At 40.6% G+C, this 16,000-nt stretch overlaps 2 protein-coding genes across 4 annotated transcripts; both read left to right on the forward strand.

Annotated features, from left to right (window-relative positions):
• Positions 1 to 911: 911 nt before the first annotated feature.
• Positions 912 to 3,634, forward strand: LOC121742292 (protein RETICULATA-RELATED 1, chloroplastic-like). Its single transcript, XM_042135396.1, has 7 exons — positions 912 to 1,489; positions 1,597 to 1,695; positions 1,829 to 2,055; positions 2,273 to 2,342; positions 2,476 to 2,555; positions 2,894 to 2,958; positions 3,228 to 3,634. The coding sequence occupies exons 1-7, from the start codon at positions 1,025 to 1,027 to the stop codon at positions 3,404 to 3,406; spliced, it is 1,185 nt and encodes a 394-aa protein (XP_041991330.1). The 5' UTR covers positions 912 to 1,024; the 3' UTR covers positions 3,407 to 3,634.
• A 2,302-nt stretch (positions 3,635 to 5,936) lies between these two features.
• Positions 5,937 to 7,966, forward strand: LOC121810936 (DNA-directed RNA polymerase V subunit 7-like). 3 transcript variants are annotated; one of them, XM_042211678.1, is made up of 2 exons: positions 5,937 to 6,058; positions 7,109 to 7,966. In XM_042211678.1, exon 2 carries the CDS (start codon positions 7,129 to 7,131, stop codon positions 7,657 to 7,659), a length of 531 nt encoding a protein of 176 aa, XP_042067612.1. In that variant the 5' UTR covers positions 5,937 to 6,058; positions 7,109 to 7,128; the 3' UTR covers positions 7,660 to 7,966. The 3 variants fall into 3 exon arrangements, with proteins under 3 accessions (XP_042067612.1, XP_042067613.1, XP_042067614.1); XM_042211679.1 differs by having other exon boundaries at positions 5,958 to 6,058; positions 7,113 to 7,966; XM_042211680.1 differs by having other exon boundaries at positions 6,013 to 6,127.
• The last annotated feature ends 8,034 nt before the right edge of the window (positions 7,967 to 16,000 follow it).

Genomic DNA, 16,000 nt, shown 5'->3' on the forward strand with positions numbered 1-16,000 from the left:
TATGAATAAAATGCTAGCTGTGACTATGCCATGATGACCATTTTGAATATTCCAATCTACGAAGTTGAAAAAATGCATTGATAAAGAAATCTTTTTCCTACAACAGAAACCAAATTTGACCAATTTAATATTTTCAGGTATGAAGTAGGTTTTTTTCGTCTCTTGAGTTATGTATGAAACGAGGGTGGGAGACAACAAGGGAGAAAATGTCCAAAAAAAGGTGTATTTGAAATAAGGCTTTTTACAAACATATGGACAGAAAGATTTTATTGGGCTTATTGGGCCAAGAATAAGCCCAATACGACTGCATATGGTATTCATGGAGTATTTAGGAGTTTGATTAAAAGATATATTTTTAAAAGAATAGGCAATAGTACATGTAAATATAAAATTCATTATGCTCCTAGCATGTACCCTCTCCGTCTATGATTAAGTATCTCAATTTTTTTTTCATCCATCCATGATGTTAAGTGTCTCATTCATTGTTTACAACTTTTATTCCTACATTCCACTAACTCATCACATTTTATTTTAAAACTACAAATACTTAATTTGTTCCATAATAGGAGTCTTATTTTATTTGAGCATGGATTTAAAAAATGTAAAAAAATGAGTTAGTGAAACGTGAATCTCATTCATGTATATTAGTTTTAGTAATAAAATATGAACTGAATAAATTAGTGGAATATGATGTCTATTTACCATTTATAGTAAAAATAAAATAAGACTTGGAATGATTAAAAATGACAAAATAAAAAAATAGTATATAAAAGTAGAAATATTTCTACTATATTTCTATTTTCTATTTTCCTTAAATTTATACCAAGTCTAACTTTAGACCCCATGGAAATGGAGTAGTATAAATACTGGTACTGGTTTTTGACTGATTTATTAAAATCCTAGTTCCCGTAGTTCGTATCGCACAGGATTACCCTCATACTCTCAGTAGTCCAACCTAAAGCAAACACAGTCAGGTGGAATTCCGCCGCAGCAGTTTCCGGCTAGGGATTCCTCGACTGAAACGATGTCGCTTTGTATTCCGGCTGGTGGATTCACCGCTCCGAATCTCCACTGCTCATCTCACCAGCGCACGGGCAGAAACGTCGCTCTAAAATTCACCGTTTTCGCCAACTTTTCTCCCTCCAATAAGCCGTCGTTAAGGATCGCCGCCGAGAATCCGTTCCGGATACAGTGCGCCGGTCCGGACACCGCGAAGGGGAAGACTAGTCAGCTGGAGGATTTCGAGGAACCGAAACTCGACCACGGTGGCGATGGTGGCGGCGGTGGCGGTGGAGAGGGAGATGACGGCGTAGGTGGTGGAGAGGGAGATGACGGCGGCGGTGAAGATGAGTTCGGTCCGATCGTGAACTACGACGAGGTTTTGATGGAGGCAGAGAGCCGCGGCGTGGTGCTGCCGGCTGATTTGATCGAGGCGGCGAAAGCGGAGGGACTACGGAGGGTTTTTCTCACCAGGTACTTGGATCTTCAGGTGAGAATGCTTGTTAATAGTTCGGAATTTGAATCAGAAAGCAATGAAATTGCTGCACTTATTTGATTTCACATTGGTTACTGGCATTTTTCGATTGATTTTTGCAGAGTGCCGGCTGGCCGCTAGGGTTTCTGATGAGAAATTTCTCGATGCTGCGGAACCGAATGCTGGCTGATCCATCATTTTTGTTTAAAGTTGGAACAGAGGTGAGATTGAGTTTATGCATTTGCAATTGCACAGTACATCAGGGTATGCCTTATGAGTTATGACGCATGTCGATTGCAGTGAGCGAACAATAAGAATACGGCTAGTTATGTGGCATTATCGGTTGTGTTTCAGGTAGTAATTGATTCTTGCTGTGCAACTGTTGCTGAATATAGAAAAAGAGGGAAGGAGTTTTGGGCAGAGTTTGAATTGTATATGGCAGATTTGTTAGTGGGTATCGTCGTTGACGTTGCTTTGGTTGGTATGCTGGCCCCATATGCGCGTATAGGCAAGAAACAAATACGCGGTGGAAGTGGCTTTCTTGGGAGTATGCAGCTGGCTACTGCTGCTCTCCCCAGCAGGTCACTTGTGCATTTTATTTCAGATTGATTGTATCTGGATTCAGTGATATTGCACAATCACAAACGTCGGTAGAAAACTAGAAGCAGTCTATTTGCCTCAAGATGCCGCTTCTTGTTTTTTGGATATCCCTTAATGAACTCAACCTTTTAAGTTTTTCTGATATTATAGCAGTGTAACTTCAAACTTATTTAGATTATGAATTTATTGGTTGCACAGTGTTTTTGAAGCTGAGAGACCAGGAGTTAAATTTTCATTGCAGCAACGAGCTGCTTCATTATTTTACAAGGTACCACATCATGATCCATTGTTTAGGCAAAAAGCTGATTTTCTCCTAAGGTCTCTCGTTATTGTTAAAAAGCTAAGCTATTCTGATGTTATTTGATTTCTGATGGGTGATAGATATTCTCTTCTGAATGTAGGGCGTATTATATGGCGCAGTTGGTTTTGGATGTGGTATTATCGGCCAAGGCATAGCAAATACGATCATGACTGCTAAAAGGTAGTACTATATATCTATATAATTCTTCGGTTGGATTTGGGAATAGCAATATCTCCTTGCATTAAATGAATCCCAAACATGCATCATGTGGAGGAATGTAGTTTTCTTACTCCTAAGTCAAATAACTCCTACAATCTGTTTTAGTTTGATAAATAAGTTTCATAAAGACTAAAACTTTGCTGAGCCATTAATCATCGAAAACTTTGCTGCTGTAAGGAATCAATCATTTTTTACCCATGGGTTTTTCGACTTATCTTTAGATAAAGTTTGTATCAATTTCAAAAATTTTCCTTGGCGGTCATTTCGCTTTTCATCTGAGACGATTTTCTGCATAACAGGAGCATCAAGAAGTCAGAGGAGGATATACCCGTGCCCCCCTTAATAAAAAGTGCTGCTCTCTGGGGTATGTTATCATCAATAAGATATTCGACCTGTTGTTAGCTGCTCGGAAGGCTATAGATTCAGCTATATGATTCAGATAACATCAAATAACCTGATAGTTTTCTTTAGAGATTACTTGTTTCATAGCTATGACTAAGAAAACATCTATGAAAAGCTTCTACTTGCCAATTTGTCGCAGAAACACAAATGTACTAAAACAAGTTTATCAGATGTTGTGAGGAAACTGTTAAAGAGTAGCAGCAGTCTCACATAGTCTGTATATGTTTGCAGGTGTTTTTCTGGGAATTTCCTCAAACGTCCGTTATCAAATTATAAATGGATTGGAAAATCTCGTTGAAGCTCGAATCCCACAGGTTGCCAAGCCTTTCACGGTGGGCATACGGTTCGCCAATAACTATTACGGTGGAGTGCAGTTCATAGAGTGGGCCAAACTGAGCGGGGTTCAATAATTAAAGCTCTTGGCATCTTCACCCATGTACCAAGATGCAGTTGATTTTGCTTCTGCACACATTTAGATTAGATAAGTACACTTCCATGCAGCTCAGCTGATGTTTCAAATAATATCGACTTCAATTTTATTGGCTTGAAATTTAGAACAAGTTGTTAAATCTACTGTACTGTGTATTAAGTGTAAGCATCGCTCTCGATTCGATTTATCCGCGGTAATCATATTTGTTTAATCCACGATAATCATATAGTAGTACTATGTTTTTTTTTACCTCAAAAGGTATTATTCACGCCATTAATCAGACAAATTACTTAAAATCTAGTATCCAATTTATTCACCTTTTCTATAATAAAATAAAGAACCAAGTTTATTTTTTTGTTATCAACAACAATTTTTAAGATGATAGAATCAAATAAAACAAACAAATAACACAAAACATAGTATTAAACGGGATTAGTGATTCAGTGCTTACAAATAACACAAAATATATATTTTTTGAGGAACATCTAGACATGACTATAGTCTATATATGAGTTGTGAGGAAATATTAATTTCACATGTGGATTGGATTTCTTTCATTTTTAACGGTTAAATACCATATTGCAACAATACATCTCATTTTGAATTTGTGGTACAATTGCTTTTATGGCATGTTATTGTTAATTTGTTATGAGTACTTGTCAGCTGTTGTTCGATGATTTAGCTAAGGTACACTTTAACTACTCCATGTTTTTGCAAATTGCAAGTCATTTAGTACTTATTAAAATGGACCAAAACTTTGGAATAATTTTCAAACTTTAGTATATCTCACAATCTCTTGGCGAAATTGAGCTGTGATCGTGACACACGGTATTTAATTTGGTATGGGTCAAATGTCAATTCACTTCATTTATTTAGACAGTTATGGCTGGGGTCAGTTGCAGCTCAATTTGTGAAAACAAGATGTGATAAATTTTGGCAAGCAAATGAAGCAATCACACATGTTAAAGTGATATTGAAAATGTTAATTGGAGATTGAGATGGCAAACTGAAAGTCATAATTCAAGGCCCTCTACATAAAAAGAAAATAAAGTAGGATCATCTTGAATTTTGTACAAAATTACACGTGGATTTTCTTGATGTTATGTACTCCATTAGTCAGTTTTTCCTTTTTCTTATAGAACATTAAAAAAATAGCTTAAAATAATGCATTTTTTACTTGTGCAAATTGACTTCTTAGTTGACTAGTAAATACACAAACTCCGATTCATCTAAATTTTTTCCAAAACTATATATTCTCCCTTTCGAATCTAACATGGTAAAACTATACTCCATCCATTCCTAAAAATAGAAACTTTTAAAAAGATATGAATTTTAATGTAAAATTGATATCGTAAGAGTGAAATATAAATAAAAATGTTTTAATGGAAAATGTATCTCACTTCATTAACGAAAAAAAATAACCTAAAAAGTAAAGTTTATGACGAATGGTTTAATAATATACTACTAGTATATGACAATTCATTCTAAATTGTTTGCAGTGTGTACATTATATTTTCATTATTGCAGCAAAAAAAGACGATTCCATAGCCTTGACGGCCTCCACACTCCGACCCGACATCATGTGAGGAGGTCCAATCAGGGTACGCAGTAGCCCGTTAAGGGGGGTCTTAACCCACTGGCTGCCAGAAGCCCATCTCCCAAGGCCCCACACTTGTGCATGAGATATGGAAGCAACTACACGACAGCAGTGGGATTTGAACCCAGACTTATTGCAGCCAGATCTGCCTTTCCGTTGCCGGCTGCTGCCCCTGCGGACGATTATATTTTCATTATGTGTGGGTAGCATGTGCATTAATATGTTTAAAACGTGCGTGTTTTGATTGAAGTGTGAGCATTACATGTGTTATGTGTGGGTAGCATGTGTATTAGTATGTTTAAAACGTGTCTGTTTCGATTGAAGTGTGAGCATTATGTATGTGTATGTCCCGTGTGCGTGAGTATGCAATATTGTGTGTGTGCTCGCGTGCGCATAATGTGGGCTAGGAAGTACTCCCAATTATTTGAAATTTTAATTATTTTTTATAGTAGAATTCAAATTGTTGAATTTAGATGATTTGGATTTGGAATTCAATTCCAAACTCAACAAAAATATCAAACTATCCTAATATTATTAGTAATTGTAAAAAAAACTTAAGGTTGTAAGAAATGTTATGCTATGCATCTTATTTGAATACTATTTGTGAGCACCGCCTTTGGTAATTAATGTTGATAATATTTGTTTTGTTTTGTATTTTTAATCTTAAAAAATATTACTAATGTCATTACTTAAATAGATTACTTAAATGTAAAAAATATATAATATTTATAACTGCAATTAAATAGATAATTTTTTAATTTATTTTTATGAAATTTGTAAATTATTGACACTAATAATAAAATTTATATAATCAAAGTAAATAAAACATTAAAACATGCAACAAATCACCTAATATTATTGCTATAGAATTAATCTTTGTGGGGCTAAAATGGTCAAATCCTCCAAATGTATTCGACACTTGGTACAACATATTCGGCATTTCAAACTACGAACACACAGTTCACACACTTTAACAGAGTCGAAGAGTTCACAGCGAAGGCGAAAACTGCATTTCGCGTGATTCAAGCTCATCAGGTTTCGCCGCAGCTGATTCCAGTCGATTATAATTTTGATTCTCTTTAACAATTCGTGCATGCTGTTCCTGTAATTTCTCGTAGAACTGCGAATTGTTAAATTTTCTATTTACTTTTTGTTTAATTCCTCGATTGGATCGCAATTAAATTTCTCTCTTGTTCATGATTATACATTCTCAGGGAAAATTTCGCCGCATAAACCCTAAATTCAGCTTCTTTTTTCCGTTGGTAATTGTAATTTATCGCCTCCTAGAATGAAATGCTGCTTCTTTTTCTTAATTAGGTATTTTAGATAAAACTGTTGTTAGTGACGCTGAATATAGTGTGAGCTTAACTCGATAAAACTCAAGGCTGTTTGCGTCCTAAATGAGCTCTTTGTGTTTGGGCATTTCAATTGTTGTTCATATGGATTATACATTTGTTGTCAAAACCTTTAATGTAAACTACACTTGCGTCTCAATGGAAATGAAAATGTGGAAGGAAAGAAATAGAAGGAAATATAGCATATCTATGAGGATACTAAACCAATGCCTGCACTTTGCTTCTTCCATAGAACTTAGCTCAAACAAGCTTATTGAATAATCCAAATGACACTATCAAGAAGCTTGGTCTTGCTGCAAGCGTGACGATTTGGGGATTTTCAACTCGAGTAAAATGCAGTTAGGATCCTCATTCAACTCTAAATTGTTAGCTTTTAGGAGGATGCAGCTGAAGTACTAGTACATTATTGCTCAAAGTTCTTCCTCATTGCAGCACGGCTGAAGATAGTCTGTCCATGCTTTGCTTTACTCAGAACTAAAATTTCTAAACCTAGGAACAAAAGTTCTTGGTGCTCCCTTTTTTTCTTAATATATGTATTCCTTTCGTTTAATGGACTAATCAGTTGCAGTTTAATCTTGCCAGCACACCACTCTTTCCTTCTTTGTCTTCTTAAACCACAGTTTTCTTCAGATAGAAACATCACAGTTTTGATTATGCTTGCTTAGTCTTTCACTACTATGCTTTTATTTCCAGAAATGGTAGATAATTAAAAACTCATTCTTTATTCATGGTAGGTGGCACCAAAGGAAGATGTATCTCAAGTCAAATTTGTCATGGAATGTTTTGATTCCTGCTGAGAGCCTCGATGCAGGAGGTCTAATGCTTCAAAAAGCTATAATCACTCGCCTCATGGCTGATTTTGCAGCCAAGAAGGCTACTAAGGACCTTGGCTATTTCCTTGCATTGAGCACAGTGGGGAAGATTGGAGAGGGGAAGGTCCGGAAGCAGTCAGGTGATGTTATCTTTCCTGTAGATTTCAGCTGCATAACCTTCAAGGTACTGCCGGGTGAAATCTTGGAAGGCGTTGTCCACAAAATCCTAAAGCCGGGTGTGTTCCTGAGGTGTGGACCGGTCGAGACCATCTTTCTCTCCCACCAGAAAATGGATGACTACCAATTTGTGCCTGGGGAAAACCCCTACTTCATGAATGGTAAGTCCTCAAAGATCGAGAAGGGCGTGGTGCTGCGGTTCCTGGTGATCGGAGAGAAGTTTATCGAGATTGAGAAAGATTTTCGAGTTGTAGGCAGCCTCGAGGGAGACTACCTTGGGCCTGTTTCTTAGTAAGTCAAGTGCGGGAAACTTGGTATTTTCTGACCTAAGACATGTTAGTATATGTGAAGTTTGTGCAGTTTAGCATTTGATGATATGCTTAAGATTTTTTTTGGACCTTAACTAATGACTAACTAGTCTTAGATTTGCAGTTTGGAATGGAACTCTGTTGATGGGGGATATGTAGTATGGTCTCCTGTTTTATTTCTTGATTGTTCATGTCATGTCATGTCATGTCATGTCAAATTGCAAATCAATCTTTTTATTCTATATTTTGTACTTAAAGTGATGAATTTTGATACCATGAGTATTTTAGCCAAAACTATACTCCTAAGTCCTACCCATTGTTGATAGGGTTAATTGCCTATAAAATTATTACTACGAAATTTGGGTCAATTTTTAGTATACTACACGTTCTTTTTAAAATTTGAATGATAAATCACACAGTTTCAAAAGTTCTTAATCATCTTACCATAACTTTTTCGGGGGCAAAATTGATGCTAAAATAGTACTCACGTGTAAAGAAATTTGGTGATATCAATGAACAATGATAGTGTCTTAATGTAATAACGATTAAATGATTTTGTTTTGAACCTAAGAAACTAACATAAAAAGAATAAACAAATTTGGTCAAATAAAATAATTGATAACTTTTGAAACTTAGTAACTTGTTATTTAAATTTTGAAAAATAAAAGATGAACTCTACTTCTTTGTATAGATTTCATAATTTTTTTAGAATTAAGCCAATTAACAATCTAGTGGTGAATTAAGAAATGGTGGCAAGTAATCGTCACTATTTCGGCGAAGGTGCATACACGCTTTCTTCTACGCGCGTAGGATCTTTGGATTCTTTGTTTCTCTACATCCACTAGATATGCGGTTCCTCCTTTGTTTCTTCACGCCTTGAACCGAACGTGTCGGTGGCACAAGCACGAACTTCACTATCATATTTTTCTCAACTTTTTATATTTTTAAATGCAATTCTGATTTTTATATAAATATCCACTTTAAATAAGAAGAGCTTTTTATGTATTAATTCCAATTATTTACCGGCATATTTATACTGTTTTACATTTCGATGCATGTGAATAATGTGCACTAGGTGCGTGGACGAAAAATGGGCTTGTTTTGCCTTATTTTAAAATATTTCTAAAGAGTTTATAAATTGTAGAATAAGAGATTGTAAGTCATGAAGATTGTGAAAAGATAAATTAAGGAATTATTTTTATAATGATTGTATAAGTTGTTGAAGTTTTTTTTTATGCTGATGTTTAGAAGCTTATTGATGAATCCGCGAATTTCTGATGTTTGTAAATGCTGGTAGAAGATAAAGACTACGACACAAAGAATTTACGTGGTTCGATTTACTGAAGTAAATCTACGTCCACGGGAAGAAGGGAGGGCAAGATTGTATTGCTTGATCTGGGATTGCAGCTTACAACAAAGACTTGCTATATGATCTTTTATCTCTAGAGTTAGTAAATCCTGGTCTATCAGATCTAAGTTCTATTTATATATTGAACTGAGATCGTGGCTTGCATCACCACCCTAAGTCGTGGAGGTCATGGAGGTCATGAGATCCTGCATGGCCACTAACTAGGCAGTGGCTTACATCATCAGTAATTATGTCGTGGATGTCGTGGAGGTCATGAGAGCCTGCATGGGTCCACCACTAGATAGATCGTGTAGTGGAGGTCGTGGCTCCCAGTTCGGTATTGCCGAGCAGCTTTTGCCGATGCTGAGACCGAACTGCTGAACTATTGCCGAGCAGCTTTGTAGAGCTTGATTGGTCGGCTTTTACCGAGCTATAGGCTGGGGCCGAACTCTTTGGTAACGCCGAACTGATACTCTTTCTTGGGCTTTAGGCTGATGGGCTTGTTTAGTACATACTCCATCACTACCCCCCCCGAAAAGCGAAGTGAACCACTTCGGCGAAGCGAGTCACTTCAGCATTCTGGATAAAGGTACGGGGTAAGTTGATGTTTGTCCTCGGTCTTATGAAGTAAACTCTTCTTTGACCGGACTTGGTTTGTGTCCTAATTTGGCGAGTTTTATCGCGTGGATCGGACTTTCCCTTGTCCTAATTCAGGCAAGTTTTATCGCGTGAATCGGACTTTTGTTGCAGTTCGTTTCAGACGAAGTGCTTGATTCTTAAGCTGAATTGTGGTCTTGTATCCTCTTTAGAAGCTTGGACTTCACAATCGTTGGCTTATTGCAGTTCATTTCAGACGAACTGCTTGTTTAAGCTGAATTGTGGTCTTGTATCCTCTTTAGAAGCTTTGACTCACAATCGTTAGCTTATATATGTTCTAAAAAGGGGATCAGCCTTCGAAGAACAAGATACCTCAGCAACATTTGTAAGAGACGACACGCACATAGACAGACAAAACGCACATAGACAAAACGCACATAGACAAAAAGACCAAGCAAACCAAAGAAAGCACATTGACCGAACAGGACTCAAGACTGACTGACTGACCGGACTGTCTCTTACAAATGGAACTTCTTGAGGTTGGAAATGTGCCATGTTCGGGGTACCTGTTCTCCTGACATGTGAGCCAATTTGTAAGACCCTTTGCCGAGGACTTCTGATACCCGATACGGACCTTCCCATGTGGGTTCGAGTTTGCCCAGCTTTTCTGCTCGGCTTACTTCGTTGTTTCTCAAGACGAGATCTCCCACTTGAAATTGCAGCTTTTTCACCCTTTGGTTATAATACCGGGCTACTTGCTCCTTGTACTTGGCTGCTTTTATGCATGCCAATTCTCTTCTTTCTTCGGCAAGATCTAGCTCGGCTCTCAGTCCGTCGTCATTCATTTCTGCTGAGAAATTTAGAGTTCGGGGACTGGGTATGCCGATCTCCACCGGAATCACGGCTTCAGTGCCGTACACAAGACTGTACGGAGTTTCACCGTTGGAGGTTGTGGGTGTAGTTCGGTAGGACCATAGGACTTGAGGGAGATTTTCTACCCATTGTCCTTTGGCTTGTTCTAACCGAGCTTTTAACCCTTTCACCAGGATACGATTTGTTACCTCCGTTTGTCCGTTTGCTTGTGGATGAGAGACCGAAGTGAACCGCTGTTGAATATTCAGCTCTTGGCACCAATTCTTGAACGTCTTGTCGGTGAATTGAGTCCCGTTATCCGAGATGAGGATGTGGGGTATGCCAAATCGGCACACTATGTTCTTCCAGACGAAATCCAATGCCTTCGAGCTCGTTATCGTAGCTAATGGTTCAGCTTCCACCCACTTCGTAAAGTAGTCCACGGCAACGATTAGGAATTTTATTTGCCGAGGAGCTTGTGGTAGTGGTCCTACTATGTCTATACCCCATTGCATAAAAGGCCAAGGGCTTTGCATAGTGGATAAATCGGTCTGCGGCATCCTTGGGATATTTGCATGGACTTGGCACTTCGGGCATGTCTTGACGAGCTGCACTGCTTCTTGTACCAAGGTTGGCCAATAATATCCCCATCTTAGAACTTTTTTAGCTAAAGCTCTAGCTCCGATGTGGCTGCCGCACGATCCTTCATGAACTTCTCTGAGGATGTAGTCCGTCTCTTCTGGCCCTATACATCGTAATAACGGCTGAAGGTAGGACTTTCTGTATAAGACTCCTCCATGAAGTTCGTACCGAAGTGCTCGGCATGTGATTTTCCGAGCTTCTCTCTTATCCTCGGGCAGTTGTCCTTGATCCAGATACTGTAAGATCGGCGTCATCCAGTTCGGCGAGCTGGTTGCTGAATGTACCTCAGCTTCATCAATGCTTCGATGCATCAATTCCTCCACCTTTGAGCTCGGACATGCGGCTAACTTACTTAAAGTATCTGCTCGGCTGTTTTCTGCTCTGGGAATGCGGATTATCCGAAAATAAGAGAAACTTCGGCTAATGCTTTGCGCTTTGTCTAAATATTTCCTCATCCTCTCATCACGGGCTTCACTTGTACCCAACATGTGATTCACTATGACTTGTGAATCACAATGGATTTTGAGAGACTTGATACATAGACTTTGCGCTAGCTGGAGTCCGGCAAGGAGGGCTTCGTATTCGGCTTCGTTATTAGTGGTTGGGAATGAGAACCGAAGTGAATAGGTTACCTCGTGTCCATCGGGAGCGATAAGCAGAATACCAGCTCCACTTCCCGTTTTATTCGAAGCTCCATCTACGAATCCGCTCCAGCAGTCCGGCGGCTCTTCTTCGGATTCCAAGGGCTGTGCTAGTTCGGCATTGGCAGAATTTTTCTGTTCGGCAATGACAGGGATTGCTTGATCGAACTTGGCCTCTGCAAGAAAATCTGCCAAGGCTTGTCCCTTGATGGCTTTCCGAGGTAGGTACTCGATTGAGTGTTCTCCCAGCTCTATGGCCCATTTGGCGATTCTGCCTGATGCTTCTGGCTTGGTCAAAACTTGCCGAAGAGGCAGATCGGTTAAGACGCATACCTTGTGAGCATAGAAGTATGGCCGCAGTCTCCTTGCTGCATTTACTAACGCCAGAGCAATTTTTTCCAGAGGTTGATACCTTGTTTCTGGACCTCTTAATGCTCGGCTTGTAAAGTAGATGGGAAACTGCTTTAGGCCTTCTTCTCGTACAAGCACCGCGCTAATGGTTTGATCGGATGCCGCTAAGTATAAGAAAATCACTTCGGCATCTGTTGGAGCAGAGAGAATTGGAAGCTCGGCTAAATAACTTTTGAGCTCGTCAAAAGCCTTTTTCTGCTCGGCTCCCCACTCAAACTTTGGTGCCTTTTTTAACACTTTGAAGAACGGCAGTTGCTTTTCGGCTGCTTGGGAAAGGAATCTATTCAATGCGGCTAGACATCCAGTTAGTCTTTGCACATCGTGTATGGACTTCGGCATCGCCATGTTCTGAATAACCTGAACTTTTGAGGGATTTGCCTTGAGTCCGTCCTTTGAAACCCAACAACCCAGAAATTTTCCCGAATCTACCAAAAAGGTACATTTTTGGGGGTTGAGTTTGAGGTTGGCTTTTCGGAGCACGTCGAGAGTGGATTTGAGGTTGTCTTCGTACTCCGAAGTGCTTTTGCTTTTGACAACTATGTCGTCGACATACACTTCAACCTGTTTTCCGATTAGGTGCCGAAAAAGCTTGTCTACCATCCTTTGATAAGTGGCTCCGGCATTCTTTAAACCGAATGGCATCTTTTTATAAGCGAAAATGCCGAAATCGGTAATGAAAGCTGTTTTCGGAGCGTCACTCTCATCCATCAACACTTGGTGATATCCTTTGTATAAATCAAGAAAACAGAAAATTTCGAAGCCGATCAAAGCTTCTACTTTTTTATCTATATTCGGAAGGGGATAGCAATCTTTAGGACAGTGCTTGTTTAGATCGGTAAAATCTATGCACATCCGCCATCCTCCTCCTTTTTTCTTGATCATCACAGGATTGGCCACCCAAGAAGGATATTTCACCTCGAATAGTACATCCGCTTTTAGTAATTGGCGGACTTCGTCATGGATGACTTGGCTTCTTTCTGCCGCAAAGAGTCTTTGCTTCTGTTTTACTGGCCGGATTGAAGGATCAATATTTAACCGATGAGTGATTACCTCGGGGGGCACTCCGGTCATGTCCAACGAAGACCATGCAAAGACATCTTTGTACTCCTTGAGGAGCTGAATGGTCTTTTCCCGGAGTAGAGGCGTTCCTGTGAAGCCGATCTTGACCGTTCTGGATGGATCATCTTCGTATAACTGAACGGTCATTGAGTTCGGCTCTGAAGTGACTTCGGTCATCTCGCTTGCCTCTGACTCCGGTTGCTGTGATTGCTATGCTTGATGGTGCCGAACTGATTGCTCGGCACTTTTAAGCGCAATCTGCAGACATTCTTTTGCTCTCTTTTGATCACCTCGGATGACCGCTATCCCACCTTTAGTGGGGATCTTGATGGTGAGGTGATAAGTAGAGCAAACGGCCCGAACTGTGTTGAGCCAGTCTCTCCCCAGGATGATGTTGTACGGGGACCGAGCTTTCACCACAAAGAACTCGATCATCGTATTGGAGCTTGTAGGCGCTTTTCCCACCGTGATCGGAAGGCTGATAATACCTTCAGGGCGGGTGTCCTCCTGGGCGAAACTTTTCAGAGGAAGTGGAGCCGGGCTGAGCCGAGCTGGATCCACTTCCATTTTATCGAAACATTCTTTAAAAAGAACGCTGACTGACGCTCCTGTATCCACAAATACTCTGTGGATCAGTTTGTTTGCCACTCCGGCTTGAATGACAATAGCGTCTTGGTGAGGAGAGATGGCTGGGACGGGATCGGCATCTGAAAATGTAATCACTTCGTCTTTCTTCAGCCTTTTATGTGTCGGCTCCTCTTGATTGGAACCTCTGCGTTCTGCTTTTAGGGACGACTTAGTCTTCCCGGCAGGGAGAGCATCAATAGTCTGGATTACTCCATCATATTGCGGCTCGTCGTCGTCTTCGGGATCTTCATGCCTTTTCGGATCCTGAGGATTGCAGTTCGCACCTCTCTGCTTTTTGTTCTTTTTCGGCTGCTTGCTTTGGTATTTTTTTAACGTTCCTGTTTTCACAAGAACATCAATACCTGCAGCCAAATTTCGGCACTCCTCGGTATCGTGACCGTGGGCTTGATGGAAGGAGCAATATTGATCCTGAGGTCGCCGCGCGGCTGATTTCGTCATCCGCTTTGGTTTTTCGAACATATCGGAATGTAGTTCGAAAATTTCCGTTCTTGACTTGTTTAATGGTACGAACTGAGCGGGCGGCTTCTCAGGATTGAGACGTGGCCCCAATCTGCCTTGTACCGGTGCCCTTTGAATTCTTTCAAAAGGAGTTCGGCGAGGAAGCACCTGGCCGCTTTGATCGGGCTTCTTTTTCTCTTCTCGGGATGAGCTGTCTAAAGACCGTTTTCGACAGTCTGCCTCATCCGCACGGGAAAACTGGTCCGCAATGTCCCACATTTCTTGAGCTGTTTGCGGACCGCACTCCACGAGCTTTCTGTAGAGAGCTCCGGGCAGGATTCCATTTTGGAATGCCGAAATGACAAGTAGATCATTGAGATTATCTACTTGTAGGCATTCCTTATGGAATCTCGTCAGGAAGTCGCTGATCTTTTCGTCGCGACCTTGACGTATAGAAAGCAGCTGAGCCGAAGTAATTCGGGCTTCCGCTTTCTGAAAGAACCTCCTATGGAAAGCATCCATTAGATCTCGGTAGGATCTAATGCTGCCTTGAGGAAGGCTGTCGAACCACCTTCTGGCGTTCCCGATGAGCAGCTCGGGGAACAGCTTGCACATATGGACCTCATTGAGACCCTGGTTCGCCATATTATATTGATAGCATCCCAAGAAGTCATGAGGATCCACTAGCCCGTCATAAGTCATTGACGGTGTCCGGTAGTTCCGCGGCAAAGGAGTTCGGGTGATATCGTCCGAGAACGGAGTCTTTAATGCTCCGTACATGGCGAACCCGACATCTCTTCGGTACGGAGGAGATGGAGTTCTCCTGTGGTTCCGGTACCGAGGAGGAACAGGAACATGTCGGGGTTGAGGATTCTTTCTCCTGGAAGACACGTCACTACTGCGGTAGTGACTTTCATGTCTGGATGAGGAGGGAGAATCCGCCGTTGTCTTCTCCGGCTGTTGGCTCTTCTGCAGGAAGGTTAAGAACTCCTCCTGCTTCTCGGCCAAGAACAGCTTGACAGCTTCATTTAAATCGGGCTGCTGGGAAGACTCGGTGCGATCTCTCCTGGAGTGGCTTGTTCCTTCTTCGTGAGAACTGGAGACAGATTTCTCACGAGGCTGCTTTCCAGGCCTATGGGCTGCTGGATTAGCTTCCTCATGGTTATCACGGACGGAGGCACGGGTGTTATGTGATCTGGTATGCATTTTTTTTTTTTTTTTTTTTAGTGGTGGAAAAAGGATCAAAAATTCGCTTTATCACAGATTTGGTTCTCTGGTTTCCCACAGACGGCGCCAGTGATGAATCCGCGAATTTCTGATGTTTGTAAATGCTGGTAGAAGATAAAGACTACGACACAAAGAATTTACGTGGTTCGATTTACTGAAGTAAATCTACGTCCACGGGAAGAAGGGAGGGCAAGATTGTATTGCTTGATCTGGGATTGCAGCTTACAACACAGACTTGCTATATGATCTTTTATCTCTAGAGTTAGTAAATCCTGGTCTATCAGATCTAAGTTCTATTTATATATTGAACTGAGATCGTGGCTTGCATCACCACCCTAAGTCGTGGAGGTCATGGAGGTCATGAGATCCTGCATGGCCACTAACTAGGCAGTGGCTTACATCATCAGTAATTATGTCGTGGATGTCGTGGAGGTCATGAGAGCCTGCATGGGTCCACCACTA

Source organism: Salvia splendens, chromosome 7 (genome assembly GCF_004379255.2).
Source record: "Salvia splendens isolate huo1 chromosome 7, SspV2, whole genome shotgun sequence".
In the NCBI taxonomy this organism is placed as follows: domain Eukaryota; kingdom Viridiplantae; phylum Streptophyta; class Magnoliopsida; order Lamiales; family Lamiaceae; genus Salvia; species Salvia splendens.